Consider the following 16,564-nt stretch of genomic DNA (forward strand, 5'->3'; position numbering starts at 1 on the left):
ACAAAACTGAACCAAATAATTACAGGGGTATCTCACTTGTACCAGTCACATATAAAATCCTATCAAAAGTTCTCATGAATAGATTAGAAGAACAAGCTGACCCACAAATAGGAGAATACCAGGCTGGTTTTCGCAAGGGACGATCATGCATAGAGCAGATCTGGAATTTGAAAATGATTCTCCAGATGAGAAACACCCGAAACACAGTGGTTACTTTTGTAGATTTTAAAAAGGCCTACGACTCAATAGACAGAGTAGTGCTCTGTAAGACGCTGGAAGAATTCAGCATTGACAGAAAGACAAGAGCAATCATTCGGGAAACATTAACTGACACAGTCTCCAAGGTTAAATTTATGGGTGATATCTCGGAACCATTTGAAATCCAAACTGGAGTGCGAGAGGGTGACGGACTTTCACCATTACTCTTTAATATCATTCTTGAAAAAATTATCAGGACATGGGAAAAAGAAATCAAAGGAATCCAAATTGGCATTAGAAAAGATAATAGATTCAATGTGAAGTGTTTAGCTTTTGCGGATGACCTTGCAATCCTCACAAATAATAGAAAAGAAGCCACTAATGCCATAGAGAAGTTACACGAAATTGCACAAAGAACTGGCCTGCAAATCTCATATGAGAAAACCCAGTACATATAAAGAGTGCCACAAGACAAATTGCCTATTGTGACAACCCATGGGAAAATCGTACAAGTACCACATTTTAAGTACCTGGGAGAAATCATGCAGCCATTAGGGATCAACCTAAAGGCCAATGAGGAAAGAATAAAAAAACTACAGAAAGCATATAAACTCACGTGGAACTATTATAACAAAAAGTCCATATCCATTAACGCAAAATTGAGGCACTACAACACTTTCGTACTTCCGGAGGCACTGTATGCATCTGAAACAACACAAATAGGTGGGCAAACTAAAATCAAAGAAATAGAGAAACAAGAAAGGAAAATTCTCAGGAAAATTTTTGGCCCAATACAAGAGCAAGGAATCTGGAAGAAGAGACCAACATCAGAATTATATAAATACACAGACAAGATTACGGATACAATAATGAAAAGAAGAATGCAGTTCTACGGACATATCCACAGGATGAATGAAAACAGAATTTCAAAGCGAATTCTTAAAGTCATCAACTCAGGCAGGGGAAAAACAAAATGGATAAAAGAAGTTGAAGAGGACCTCAGACAAGCACACATAACAGTAAACGATGCAGAAAATAGAACTGAATTCAGGAACATCATCAAAAAACATAAATTTGACACCACAACACAGAAGAGACCAGGATGCAAATGGACAGCGGAGCGAAAGAAACAACACAGTGAACACATGAAGAAAATTTGGGCTCAGAAAAAACATAAACAATCATCATAAAGGAATTCAAGATCAAATGCTCTCTTAAATGGGAATAATCGAAAATAATAATAATAATAATAATAATATCCAACATTCCACGTAACACCTTCACTTTATGTTTTTTTACCGTCTTTTTTTCCTTTGTAGAAATACTTACTTCCAAGCTATGCATAGCACAATACTAACACCTCTTCCTCTTTCTGAGCTCAACATCGCACTCATTATGAAGGGATGCTGACTCAGTTTTTCAGGTCAGCAAATGGGAAGTTGCAGTACAAAAAAATGGCCTATAGATCCCCAGTGTGTGTGTGTGTGTGTGTGTGTGTGTGTGTGTGTGTGTGTGTGTGCAGTGAGTGAAGTGTTATGAAACAATGAGTGTATAGTGTGTGAAGTGACTGATAGTGAGATATGAGTGAACAATGTGGCATTACATTATTTAATAAGTTATTTTTTAAAAAAGTATTGTATAACAGGAGTAAATCTAATGATTGCCTCTAACTAGGTCTGTAAATATATGTGTATACGAATTAGCTTATTTTAAATTGATCTAAATTTGTAAATATCAACATAATAGAGGGAAAACATTCCACGTGGGAAAAATATATCTAAAAACAAAGATGATGTGACTTACCGAACGAAAGTGCTGGCAGGTCGATAGACACACAAACACACACACAAAATTCAAGCTTTCGCAACAAACTGTTGCGTCATCAGGAAAGAGGGGAAGGAGAGGGAAAGACGAAAGGATGTGGGTTTTAAGGGAGAGGATAAGGAGTCATTCCAATCCCGGGAGCGGAAAGACTTACCTTAGGGGGAAAAAAGGACAGGTATACACACGCACACACACATATCGATCCTGGTGTATGTGTGGATGGATATGTGTGTGTGTGCGAGTGTATACCTGTCCTTTTTCCCCTTAAGGTAGGTCTTTCCGCTCCCGGGATTGGAAAGAATACATTGAAAACCTCTATGACGGTGAAGATTTGTCTGATGTGATAGAAGAAGAAACAGGAGTCGATTTAGAAGAGATAGGGGATCCAGTATTAGAATCGGAATTTAAAAGAGCTTTGGAGGACTTACGGTCAAATAAAGCAGAAGGGATAGATAACATTCCATCAGAATTTCTAAAATCATTAAAATCATTGGGGGAAGTGGCAACAAAATGACTATTCACGTTGGTGTGTAGAATATATGAGTCTGGCGACATACCATCTGGCTTTCGGAAAAGCATCATCCACACAATTCCAAAGACGGCAAGAGCTGACAAGTGTGAGAATTATCGCACAATCAGCTTAACAGCTCATGCATCGAAGCTGCTTACAAGAATAATATACAGAAGAATGGAAAAGAAAATTGAGAATGCGCTAGGTGACGATCAGTTTGGCTTTAGGAAAAGTAAAGGGACGAGAGAGGCAATTCTGACGTTACGGCTAATAATGGAAGCAAGGCTAAAGAAAAATCAAGACACTTTCATAGGATTTGTCGACCTGGAAAAAGCGTTCGACAATATAAAATGGTGCAAGCTGTTCGAGATTCTGAAAAAAGTAGGGGTAAGCTATAGGGAGAGATGGGTCATATACAATATGTACTACAACCAAGAGGGAATAATAAGAGTGGACGATCAAGAACGAAGTGCTCGTATTAAGAAGGGTGTAAGACAAGGCTGTAGCCTTTTGCCCCTACTCTTCAATCTGTACATCGAGGAAGCAATGATGGAAATAAAAGAAAGGTTTAGGAGTGGAATTAAAATACAAGGTGAAAGGATATCAATGATACGATTCGCTGATGACATTGCTATCCTGAGCGAAAGTGAAGAAGAATTAAATGATCTGCTGAACGGAATGAACAGTCTAATGAGTACACAGTATGGTTTGAGAGTAAATCGGAGAAAGACGAAGGTAATGAGAAGTAGTAGAAATGAGAACAGCGAGAAACTTAACATCAGGATTGATGGTCACGAAGTCAATGAAGTTAAGGAATTCTGCTACCTAGGCAGTAAAATAACCAATGACGGACGGAGCAAGGAGGACATCAAAAGCAGACTCGCTATGGCAAAAAAGGCATTTCTGGCCAAGAGAAGTCTACTAATATCAAATACCGGCCTTAATTTGAGGAAGAAATTTCTGAGGATGTACGTCTGGAGTACAGCATTGTATGGTAGTGAAACATGGACTGTGGGAAAACCAGAACAGAAGAGAATTGAAGCATTTGAGATGTGGTGCTATAGACGAATGTTGAAAATTAGGTGGACTGATAAGGTAAGGAATGAGGAGGTTCTACGCAGAATCGGAGAGGAAAGGAATATGTGGAAAACACTGATAAGGAGAAGGGACAGGATGATAGGACATCTGCTAAGACATGAGGGAATGACTTCCATGGTACTAGAGAGAGCTGTAGAGGGCAAAAACTGTAGAGGAAGACAGAGATTGGAATACGTCAAGCAAATAATTGAGGACGTAGGTTGGGGGAGGGGAAAAAAAAAAAAAAAAAAAAAAAAAAAAAAAAAAAAAGAGCTCCAAAACCCTACTGCAAACTGACGTCAATGATATAGGTCTGTAATTCGATGGATTACTCCTACTACCCTTCTTAAACACTGGTGCGACCTGCGCAATTTTCCAATCTCTAGGTACAGATCTATTGGTGAGCGACCGGTCGTACATGATTGCTAAGTAGGGAGCTATTGTATCAGCGTAATGTGAAAGGAACCTAATCGGTATACAATCTGGACCTGAAGACTAAACTTCTCCTCCACCTCTCCTTGCCCATCTCGTCTTCCTTTCCCCTCTCTCTGTCCAACACCTCCTCCCTCCCTTTCTCTGTCCACCTTCCCCCCCCCCCCCCCCCCCCCCCACTCTCCTCCAGGCCACCCATCTCTGCCCATCTCCTCCTGCTCCTTCACTCTGTCCATCTCCTCTTTTCCACTCTCTATGTCCTTTTCCTCCCATCCCTCTGTCCATCTCCTCTTCCTCACCCTCCTCCTCCCTCTCCTTCTCTTTGACCTTGAGCCTTGTTTATTGTTACTGAAAATTCAGATTCTATAATAGTATTCCAATCACTAGCCAATAAGCCAGACATCCAGTTTTCTTGTTTTCTGTGAAAATGTTTAAAAATGCTTAAAAATATGTAACAATGGAAACTCCAGGGTGAGATACCAACATTACACAGCATTTTAGATTGGTACGACTACCAACCAGCTGTCGACTAGGACGAACGGCCACCATCAAACTGTGGCCGAGAGCAAAGTCGATTACCCAGTGCCACGACATGGAGCTAAACATAATCTTCTTGATTTCAATGGCTCCATCACAACCCTGGCTGTATGGAGCCTTTCCCCTGCCACCAGCTTATCTTAACTGAACAGAGATGAGTTATCCTTACAACAAGTTCTCCACTCCCAACATAATCCCAGCCTCAACCTACCGTAACCTACTGCCTCACATCCTTCACCCAACAGTTACCACCACCTGTGTGATCCTATTCTTGTCCCCTCACCCTCACTATCTGCCAGCCCCTGCCAGCACATCCACTTTTCTTCTGCCATCCCTGTTCCACTCCTCCTCCATCCTCACCTACCTACTGCTCAATGCTGCACCTGGGGGCAGTGTTGCCATGCATCATCCATCTAGTCCCTGCATGTTCCACCAGACAGCACTCTTCTCTCCCTCGCACTCATACCCTGCTATCCCTTCCCCTTCCCCATCTTCTTCATATTGCTGAGTCCATTCTAAGTGGCAGGTCCATTCCAGCCGTGTGTTTGTTTGTGTGAATGTATGTGTGTGTTTGTTTGTCTTACGAAGGCTTTGGCTGAAAGCTAAATTTAACTGTCTTTTTGTTGTGCCTGTCTACAACTCAATGTGTCATCTTTATGGGGAGTAGCATTCTATCTTTTCCGTATATTGTTAAAAATAAAATATAATGAGAAAGAATATATGGGAGAAACAATTTCTCTAATGCATCAGTTCCTCACTATTGTGATTAAAACAGCCTCCGACAAAGGAAACAAAACCATATTACAGCAGAGCATTTCCAATTTTGCAATCAGTTCTAACAGAAACACTATACACTCTCATTAAAAAAAAATATAGTCTATGTCTGTTTGAATGTTTAATAGAGCCCCAATGACCAGCAAACATTTTTCTGGAGATGCTTCGGACAACGGTGGGATACCAACCTGACTGTCACCCACCATACTGTCCAAGAAGCAGGAGTGATGGTCCGGGGTGCCATTTGTTTCCACATCAGGGCCCCTTTAGTTGTCATCCACAGCAGGCCCAGTTTTGTTGCACTTCATGGCCAGCCATCCTGGGCTTACATTTCAGCAAGGTAACACCCGCCCTCACATGGTGATATTTTTTACTGCTAGCCTTCATGCTTGTCAAACTCTATCTTGTCTGGCAAAGTTGGTGGATCTCTCCCCAGTTGAGACATTAAGAACATTATGATCAGGGCTCTCCAACAAACTTGAGAGTTTGACAGCCTAACATGGCGACTGGACAGAATGTGGTATGATATCCCTCAGGATATCCAACAACTCTGTTCAATCAATGCCAACCTGAATAGCTGCATGAAATAAGGAGCAATGTTGTACAAATGCATTACTGATGTGCTCAATTTGTGAGGCTCTTTTTCTTGAATAAATCATCCATTTAGGATAGTTTTGGCATAATTCTTGTGGATGTGCTGACAAATGGCATATGTAAAGACTCTGAACAAACTCAAAAACTGTTTCCCATGTGTTTGGCCTGACAAAAATTCAAAAGAAATCTTTCTTCAACACACAATGTACACCCACACACGAATGTTAGAACCTGGGAACATACAACCATATAGGTTTGGACAATACTGGACATCCACACTGTAGCCCAGACCTGCTGTCCTCAAACTTTGACGTGTTTGATCTATTTACGGATTCTCTTCATAGGACACACTTTGAAGATGATGAGAGGTAATTTGTGCAGTTAAAACATGGCTACATTCACAGGATAAGAGCTTTTGCCAACAAGGAATACATCCTCTTGCACTGTGCTGGCATAAGTCCATGGTGGAGACTATGTAGAAAAATAGTATGTGTGAGAGAAATGTTGACCTACATCTACATCTACATTTATACTCCGCAAGCCACCCAACGGTGTGTGGCGGAGGGCACTTTACGTGCTACTGTCATTACCTCCCCTTCCTGTTCCACTCACATATGGTTCGCGGGAAGAACGACTGCTGGAAAGCTTCCGTATGCGCTCAAATCTCTCTAATTTTACATTCGTGATCTCCTCGGGAGGTATAAGTAGGAGGAAGCAATATATTCAATACCTCATCCAGAAGCCCACCCTCTCAAAACCTGGACAGCAAGCTAAACTGCGATGCAGAGCGCCTCTCTTGCAGAGTCTGCCGCTTGAGTTTGCTAAACATCTCTGTAACGCTATCACACTTACCAAATAACCCTGTGACAAAACGCGCCGCTCTTCTTTAGATCTTTACCTCCTCTGTCAACCCGATCTGGTACGGATCCCACACTGATGGCAATACTCAAGTATAGGTTGAACGAGTGTTTTGTAAGCCACCTCTAACTCTTAAGAGTAAATGTGTTCTGAGAAAAAAACTGTGGGGCTTTATTTATTGAATGATTCTCATAAAACTAGTATAGCTGCTCTGAGTACAAATTAATAATTAGCTTTGTGATGGACTGTGCACACAGGCTTCAGCTGTTATCCGGGTGTGGTGCACCCTACAGTAGGGCCGCATCTGCATTTATAGAAAGGCAACGCACAGAAGGAGCAGAGACATACCAGCGTGCATCCACTTCTGGCAGACGGAGCAGCAGATGAGCCCCGGCTCCTCCTCCGGGCGGTTGTTGAAGCAGCGGCAACACAGCTGGCAGTAACGCCCCTTGTGCCACAGCCTGAGGCAAAACAGCAAAACAGTACATTGTCAGCTTCTGTTCATTTTTTTTTTCAATACACCCTATCCAGAGACCACTACAGTCCTACAAGTCCATGACAGAAATTTTAACAGATATTAAAACTGCAATAGCAAAATTAAGTTACTCAAAATCATAAGACATTTATGGTCTCTCCAATTTTGTAATAAAAAAAAATAGCAGATGTAATAGCACATCCACTCTGTTCTCTTATGAACCGGATGTTTGTCAGTGGCTGTTTCCCTTCATCCTTAAAAATGGCAGTCGTTACTGCACTGCACAAGAAAGGTGACAAGTCTTCTCCTAATAATTACCGTCCAATCTCCCTTGTACCCATCATATCAAAAGTAGGGAATATTGCATACAGCTCCAAATCAGTCAACATCCGTCTGTGAATAATATTCTTAGTGACTCTCGGTATGGCTTCAGGTCCGGCCTGTCAATGGCAAAAGCAGTTGAATATGTTGTTTCATATATACTGTCATCATTCAAATCAGGATTATCAGTTAATGCCACTCTTGTGGACCTCAGCAAGGTATTTGACTCTGTCAGTCACAGGATACTACTAGAAAAACTGCACTGCTATGGTATTAGAGGCTCAGAACTATCTCTGATCAGATCCTATCCGAGCGACAGAAAACAAATTGTTCATTTTAACAATATGAGGTCAAATGTCTTGGATATCGTGCAGGGTGTACCACAAGGCTCTGTGTTTCGACCTTTACTTTTTATAATATATGTAAATGCTTGCCCAGCACCATGTTATGTAAATCCACACTCTATGCAGATGATACAACTTTTGTTACAGCAGGGAAAGATTTAGGAAAATTAAACAAGGAAAGTGAGGCTCATCTCAGAGCAGCCATCAAGTGGTTCCAACTCAATGACTTGCATATAAATCATGATAAAACTGTAAATATTCTCTTTAGCTTGTGTGTTAAGAGTGATAAGATTGATTGTGTCTCAGTTAAACTACTTGGGATCCATCTTGACTCAAAATTAACGTGGAAGAGTCATATCGATTATATTTGTACTAAGTTAGCACGTGTGACATATTTGTTAGCTAAACTAAGGTCATGTGTTAGTGGTAAGTTATTACGCAATGCATACTATGCCTTTTTCCACACCCATTTAACATATGCCACTTTGTTGTGGGGAAACTCACCTGGAGCAAAACAAGTTTTCATTTGGCAAAAGAAGACAGTCAGATGCATCCATGTAGTCAGAAATAACGAGTCTTGTAGACCATATTTCAAAAATCTAAAAATACTAACAGTTGCAGCCCTCTTTATACTAAGTTGTCTGATAGACACAAAAGAAAACCAACACAGTCACAAACTACGACAATCTATCCATCACCATGACACACTTATAAAACAGCAAATTGACATCCCAGTTGTTAGACTAAAGAAAACTCAAGATAGTTACAGGTACATGGGAGTGAAACTATTTAACATGTTGCCAATAGAGGCACGTAATGTGACACTGAATGAGTTTAAAAGTGTCACAACGAAATGGCTTAGAGAAAAAGCTTTTTATACAATAGAAGTGTTTATAATGTGCACTAAAGATGATCTTAAGTACCGGTACTAATATAGTTTCACTTAGATTAAACTTATACATGTCAATATAATGCAAATACCTTGTGCAGCATCAAGGACAAATTTTTGTATCTTATTAGACAATAATGATCTACAATACATTACACCATTTCTGTTAGTTATGTAAACTGTATATGTACACAAATGACGACATCAATTGCATTTTAATGCCTAAAGATGGATAGTAAAATAAATAAATAAATAAAAAATAAACAATCCTCTCCTTATCCTTGCCCCCTACTCCCACATTCCTGCTATCATATTTATCTTGTAATCCCACCGGACGCATCGACAAATTGACTGAAGTAATTACTTGTACTTCCAGTGACGTCGCTCAATGCAGTGAGGAGGGATAAATCCACTGGTGCCACCAGGTCACTCGGTTAAACCACAGTGGCAGATATAAGGATTGTCACACACCATCCCAGTCTCCCTTGTCTCAGCTTGCCAATGTGGACCGATTTATAATTTGGCTATTTTCTCGATATTTATTTGGTTTCTACTATTCCTGGCCATGAATGTTTGGCTCACATATGGCCGTGTCTATTCTAATAATGCGATGCAGTGCAGTCTCTGTATTCTGTTCCACTGAATGTGAGCTACCATGAGTGCACTGAGAGATTGGTTCATATTAGGGTACTTTCCAGTCTGATTAAGTTACAGTATTCTCCAGAACTAATGTTTGACTTATTCAACAAATCTCCAGGGTACTTTTATCACCAAGGGGTATCCATCTCTAGAAGTGTCTGTTTGGTTCCAGCACAATCAGGATGTAATTTTTCTGTGATCTCTTTATATGAGGGTTGAATGAAAAGTAATGCCTCCACCTTCATTAATTGGGTTTGGATGGCAATATTTTAACAAATCCAATGCAGAAATAATCCTTAGAATGCGATCTTTAATTACCAATATTCACTTTTCCACATAACCACCAGCCGATTGGATACATTTCTGCCAATAATGAACAAGTTTTCTGAAGCTGTCACGGAAGAAGTCGACACTCTGTTTCCACAGCCACAGCCTCACAGTTCTCTCAACATCTTCGTCAGAAGCATAATGATGTCACTGCAGATCATCTTTCATTATCGGGAACAGATAGAAGTCAGACAGTGTCAAATCTGAACTTTCATTTTTCATTTCATTTCATTTTATTATCTTCCTGTATATCATTTACATGATGTAGGAATTGTCACAACAAAGTTATCATACTAGTACAAGTACTCAGACATAATAATGGAATATCACTTTCAAGGCCTTTTTTTAAAAGTACAAATTTAGACATATAAATTAAATTTTTTGGCAATAAATTTACACACAATCAAAGTACTCATCTACGTCATAGAAAGTTTTGCTTAAAAGGTAATTTTTAAGCTCAGTCTTAAATTTTACTTCATCTATTATTGCCTTCATGTACACTGGCAGAGCATTGTAGAGTTTTATTCCAAAATAACTTACATGCTTTTGGGTTTGTGTTGTCCTTACCCTTTCTACATACAAATTCTTACGAGTTCTAGTATTATACTTATGGCAGTCCTCATTTGTACGTAGATTTTTCATATGTGCTCTTGTACACAGAATGCTTTTAAAAATATACAGTGATGGTATTGTGAGTATTTGCAGTTCTTTGAAAAGGGGCCTACAATGAGTTCTTGGAGAGTTACGTGTTATGATTCGTATAGCTCTTTTCTGAAATTTGAAGATATCTGTTAAGCTCGATTTTGTTTTACCCCAGAACACTATGCCGTAAGACACGATGGACTGAAAGTAAGCAAAATACACTAGTCTAGTACAGTCTGTGCTGCATACTCTAGATAATATCCTCAATGCAAAACATGCCGAATTGAGCCTGTGGGATAAGTACTTGAGATGGTCTTCCCAGCTTAAGTTTTGATCAATGTGCATGCCCAAAAACTTTGTGGATTGTACACTCTCTATCTTCTTATCCATTAGTTTTAACTGGAGGTCCATATCTTGAGTTGCTTTGCCATACTGTATATAATTTGTTTTACTTAGATTAAGTGTTAACTCATTAGCATTAAACCAATGTTGAATATATTTCAGGACTATATCAGTTGTGGTGGTTAATGATTTTTTATCATCACTTATAATTATGCTAGTGTCATCTGTATGGAGGATGCCGTGTGGTGGTGAGATTCAGTCTCTGAAGCAATAATGTGACCCACACGTTCTTGTGAGATGCCAATTGTGCTTGCAGTTTCACTCTGAGTGATATGATGATCATCCTGAATCAATCTGTCAACATTTTGCTTGTGAAACTCAGTGGTTGCTGTCACAGGATGTCCAACTCTTTGTTTGTCATGCAGGTCAGATGTCCCCACCTCAATATCTTTAAACTTACTTGACCAATGATGCACAATGCTCACATCAACACAGTCACCATAAACTGCTTTCATTCTTTGATGATTCTCCTTTGGGGTGACACCTTCTGCTGTCAAGAATTCAATAGGGTTCCATACTTTACATTGTAACAACACAACCATTGAATGATAAGTCTTCCCACCAACTGGAGCTGTAGAGAAGAGGCTACGGAACAAGCCAGTACCTGCCACATACCAATGCTGCCAACTGTTGAAAAGTTACAAAGGTGGAGGCATTACTTTTCAGTCAACCCTCGTACTTAGTTGGTGTTCAATAAAACACATGTTCTTGAAGGAGCAGATGCACAAAATTTATCTTCCTTTCTTTAAGTATTTATTTTATTGCTCTTTCTTTTCATCATTTGTGTTTTATTTTAATTTTCTCCAATGCTGAACCATTTTGGTTTTAGCTATGCCTCTGGTTTCATTTGAACTTCCTTGCTTTGACTCTCAAATTGTCCTATCTGCCATCCCTAGCTTGTTGGGTTTCCAAACTTTGGCTGTTATTATCATTTCACTGTTAATTCCTATCTTACCTTAGTCTAATGACTCTATTCCTTCAATCCTTTCCTTCATTTTGGAGGGAAAAGAAAATACTGGTTCTGAAAGTTGTAAACCTTTCTCTTCCTTTTGGTAACAATCGAAAGAAGTGGAAAATTTTAAGATCTGAAGCTTTTTCTAAAAAATGAGGTTCATTACATAATACAGTATGAAACAATGAGACAGGACTACATAAATCAATGCCTCACAGATGAAAACAAATCCTGCATGGGTAAGCCATAAATCCTGAAAGGCACATGAATGCCCACCTCCAAGTGAAAATTTTTGTGGTTCATATGCAGATGGCTGTCATGGAAACTATCTCCTCTTTTCATACTATGGTCAAATTGCTGCCTTGTGAACAGATAACTAACCTGAATTTTTAAATTTTCGCAATCTTCTTTCTTTATTGAAAATTCGAAGTTCTCTTCTATGTCTCCTGATGTTTCCTTACACTTTAGATAACTCAATAAATAGTAATTTATGCATTTTACCAGATTTCCTCCTTGTTTTTATTCAAACACAACATTTATCATAACAGAATTTTCAGCTGACAGTATCAGCTCTAATGGTAACTCTTACTAAAAACACACTCTCAGATGTTTTCATATTAAAACTGGGACCATTGCACGCAACATCTGACTAGCTACCCAGGCATTCATAGACCTGACTGTAGTAGGATGTAATAAATATAGCTATAATAATAATAATAATAATAATAATAATTTTATTGTCTTTAAGCCATTACAGCAATAGACAAAGTCATACATATAATACAATACAGTACAGTACATGCTATAGAAGGACAGAATTGTTAAGAACTTTACAGTTTAATATCACAGGTCATGAAATCCTTTACATTGTAGAATGGGTTTACAACTAACCAGTCATAAAGTGTTTGTTTGTATTGTTGCTCTGGTAAATTTTGTATACCTTGTGGAAGTTTGTTAAATAATTTGTGGCCCATAAGTTCATAACTGTTAACTGATTTTGACAGTCTGTGGTAGGGCGTATAGATAGAGCTGTTTGTCCTAGTGCTGTAACAATGTATATTTGCCCTGCATTTTACTTTACGTAAGTTCTTTTTTGTGTAGATTAAAACATAATAAATATATAGGTTTATTACTGTCATGATTTTTTGTTGAGTAAACAAAGGTTTACAATGAGCCTTGTATGGTGAGCCTGTAATTATCCTAATAGCTTTCTTTTGCAGCAATAGTATATCATGCACACAAGTGGAGTTTCCCCATAAAATAATGCCATAGGACATGATGCTTTGGAAAAATGAGTAGTAAGATACTCTAACATAATTTTTAGGTACACAGTGCATTAATCGCCTTAACAAATAGATTACCCTAGACAATTTACCACTAATATACTTAATATGTGGATTCCAAGAAACTTTATCATCCAAATATACCCCCAAAAATTTAACACAACTAGGATCATCTGATGGAAACTTGTCTTTTAAACTAAATACCATCTGCTGGGTTTTGCTTTCATTAAGCAAGAACCCATTTGCTTTAAACCAGAGTGAAGCTTGCTCAATTGTCTCTGTAACACATGTTTTAAGGCTATTAAAATCATTACTGCTGTTCAGAAATGTTGTATCATCAGCATAGAGTACTGTTCTGGATTTGATAAATGATGGCAGGTCATTTATCATTATTAGGAAAAGGAAAGGGCCCAGCACGGATCCCTGCGGAACACCTACCTCAACTTGTTCTATACTGGACATTTCTTTCCCAACACAGACGGCTTGCTTACAGTTTTGTAAATATGATCTTAATAGCTTAAGGCTGTTACCTTTAACACTGTAAAAGTCCATTTTTTCGAGTAGTAGTGTATGTTCTATTCACTATTACAGAAGGAGCTTTTGAATGAGAAAGGGACAGAGAGAGACAGCTCTTTCCCCTTCAATGACAAAATAATTTTGCTGTTCCTTAGCTTATGGTTTCAAATCCCGAACAGTCAGCAAGCAGGAAGAGAGCCTAGACAGAGATAGGAACCTCTAAAAAGTTGGAAAGAAGACCAGGTCATCTGGGACCCTTAACATCTAGATATGGAGAACTGCAGTGCAGTTGGAAGCGGGCTGACAAAGAAGTACAGTTAAAAATGTCTGCTCGTGCAGAACTGTTCTGTATGGCAACCTGCTAAATATTTATGAAGGAGATGAAGGTAGAATGAGTAAGACAATTAAGACAAGCAGAGAATGGAGACTGCAGTAATGGTGGCACTGCAAAAAGTAGGGATTTGGTTTGAGTTTTATATATTAACATTTTATTTTCATTTGACACAATCACAAAACATCTCAAAATGTTAACTGGTATCATCCTACCCTGACCACACTAAAACCAAAAGAGAAAGAATGAAAGAAAAAGTAGCCTACAATATTTCTGTCAATCCTGTGTATACAAGAATACATAAATAATAAGTTTTTTATACCTGTACAATAAAAGCAGTAAATGGTAATCACAAAGTCATTTAATATATTGTCATAATGGAGAGAACAAATGGTGAAACATATATATTTTTTCTTTCTTTCTTTCTCTTCTTCTCTTTCAGTTATGATAGCCAGCATAGACAACATCAACAAACATTTAGAAGCTTTTTGGGATTCTATCAAATGAAAATAAAATGTTAACAATTTAATCAATCACATTCGCTGACAACAAAATGTCATTCTTTCATAAAAAATTCAGCTGTTCCAGAAGTAGCTATAACAGCTATACCTGACAGCAAATTTTATATTAGAATAAGAAAGCTTCACATTCAGCATTGTACAGAAAGTCCAGCAAATCTTGACCATTTTATCTATCTGGAGAAAGAACAATAAAAGCTGTGTAATTTCCCAATAAGCAAAATAATTTGATATTATCTGATTTCTAAAAGAACTTAAAAATATTAACCTACATTTACCAATAAGCAAAATAACTTGAGATTACCTTATTTCTAAAAGAACTTAAAAATATTAACCTACTTTGATTGAGAAACTAAAAAAATTTCAAGCAACTTTTTAAAAACAGCTACCAATTTTTTTACCACCTTATTTTTATAGAAAAGGAAATAATTTCTCAGTCTACTTCATTGGTAATGAAAGCTTTTAAAGACTATGTTAAATACAGGTACAGTTCAGCAGTTCACTGATTAATTAATTGCTATTGCAATGAATAATTTTGAGTAAATAAATTATTGCTTATCCAACAATAATGATATACATGAAGACTAGTTCCTTAGCAGCTGTTGGAATAAACTTGTACTTACTTGGAGCATGGGACACAAAGTGTCTGGGCATAGACTCTAGTGCCTTTCTCTCCTTTCTTGTACTGAAAGAAAGAAAACCAACTTCAACAAACACATGAAAATATTAAGTTTAAGCATAAAATGTCTAGTTAAAGAGCTGTCTTAAATAACAATAGGAGACTCATTATGTGTCAGCAGGGGTGCAGCATATGTAAAGAACAATGAGTCCAAATAAATGTGACATACTAAATAATCTACACTTATCTGTCATTTACATCAGGCTGACTGTATTCATTGTAATTTCAAGCAATGAGTTTGTCCAAGGCTCAGTATCTGAAGGTTGACTGTAATATCATGTCTAATGGTTATGTTATAGTGCAACCTTTAGTTTGGTACACTTGTCAGCCAGTGTGTGGTTTTTAGGTGGTTTTCCATTCATGCAGGCAATTTCTGGTCTGATCCCCAATCTGTGCCTCAGCTAATTTAATACACAAACAGTTAAAATATGATTAGACACGAAACAAACTATAGACATTTCGCAGACAGATGGTCCCTCTCTTAGGTTAACTGACGACTGTGGGGACAGGTAGGGTATTAACCTACAAAGTTACCTTTTTCAGGGGCAATGAGAAGTACAGGGTGATTCAAAAAGAATACCAAAACTTTAGGAATTTAAAACTCTGCAACGACAAAAGGCAGAGCTAAGCACTATCTGTTGGTGAATTAAGGGAGCTATAAAGTTTCATTTAGTTGTACATTTGTTCACTTGAGGCGCTGTTGACTAGGTGTCAGCGTCAGTTGATGCTAAGATGGCGACCGCTCAACAGAAAGCTTTTTGTGTTATTGAGTACGGCACAAGTGAATATGGGGCACTGGGAATCTGCGGGAAACAACTCAGTATGAACGTGACTCGCCTAAGGTGAACGTTTTCTGTGCCATTTAGCCAATAAAGTTGTTGGTCCCTTTTTCTTCGAAGGTGCTACTGTAACTGGACTACAGTATCCGGAGATGTTAGAGAATTGGCTGTTCCCTCAGCTCGAACAAGAAGCACAACAATTCATATTTCAGCAGGATGGAGCGCCACCACATTGGCACTTATCTGTCCGTAACTACCTGAACGTCAACTACCCGAGGCGATGGATCGGCCGCCAGGCAGCCCGTGACAGAGCACTTTATCACTGGCCTCCAAGAAGCCCTGATCTTACCCCCTGCGATTTTTTCTTATGGGGGTATGTTAAGGATATGGTGTTTCGGCCACCTCCCCCAGCCACCATTGATGATTTGAAACGAGAAATAACAGCAGCTATCCAAACTGTTACGCCTGATATGCTACAGAGAGTGTGGAACGAGTTGGAGTATCGGGTTGATATTGCTCGAGTGTCTGGAGGGGGCCATATTGAACATCTCTGAACTTGTTTTTGAGTGAAAAAAACCTTTTTAAATACTCTTTGTAATGATGTATAACAGAAGGTTATATTATGTTTCTTTCATTAAATACACATTTTTAAAGTTGTGGTA

At 38.5% G+C, this 16,564-nt stretch overlaps 1 protein-coding gene across 1 annotated transcript in view; it reads right to left on the bottom strand.

Annotated features, from left to right (window-relative positions):
* Nucleotides 1-16,564, bottom strand: part of LOC126209916 (titin-like) — a 285,842-nt gene that overhangs the window by 14,816 nt on the left and 254,462 nt on the right. Inside the window, exons 20-21 of the mRNA XM_049939036.1 lie at nucleotides 15,068-15,129; nucleotides 7,154-7,266 (exon numbers count right to left, since the gene is read on the bottom strand). Coding sequence (XP_049794993.1) covers nucleotides 7,154-7,266; nucleotides 15,068-15,129 — 175 coding nt within the window. The remainder of the gene's footprint in view (nucleotides 1-7,153; nucleotides 7,267-15,067; nucleotides 15,130-16,564) is intronic.

The sequence above is a fragment of the Schistocerca nitens genome, chromosome 10 (genome assembly GCF_023898315.1).
Source record: "Schistocerca nitens isolate TAMUIC-IGC-003100 chromosome 10, iqSchNite1.1, whole genome shotgun sequence".
Taxonomy (NCBI): Eukaryota; Metazoa; Arthropoda; class Insecta; order Orthoptera; family Acrididae; genus Schistocerca; species Schistocerca nitens.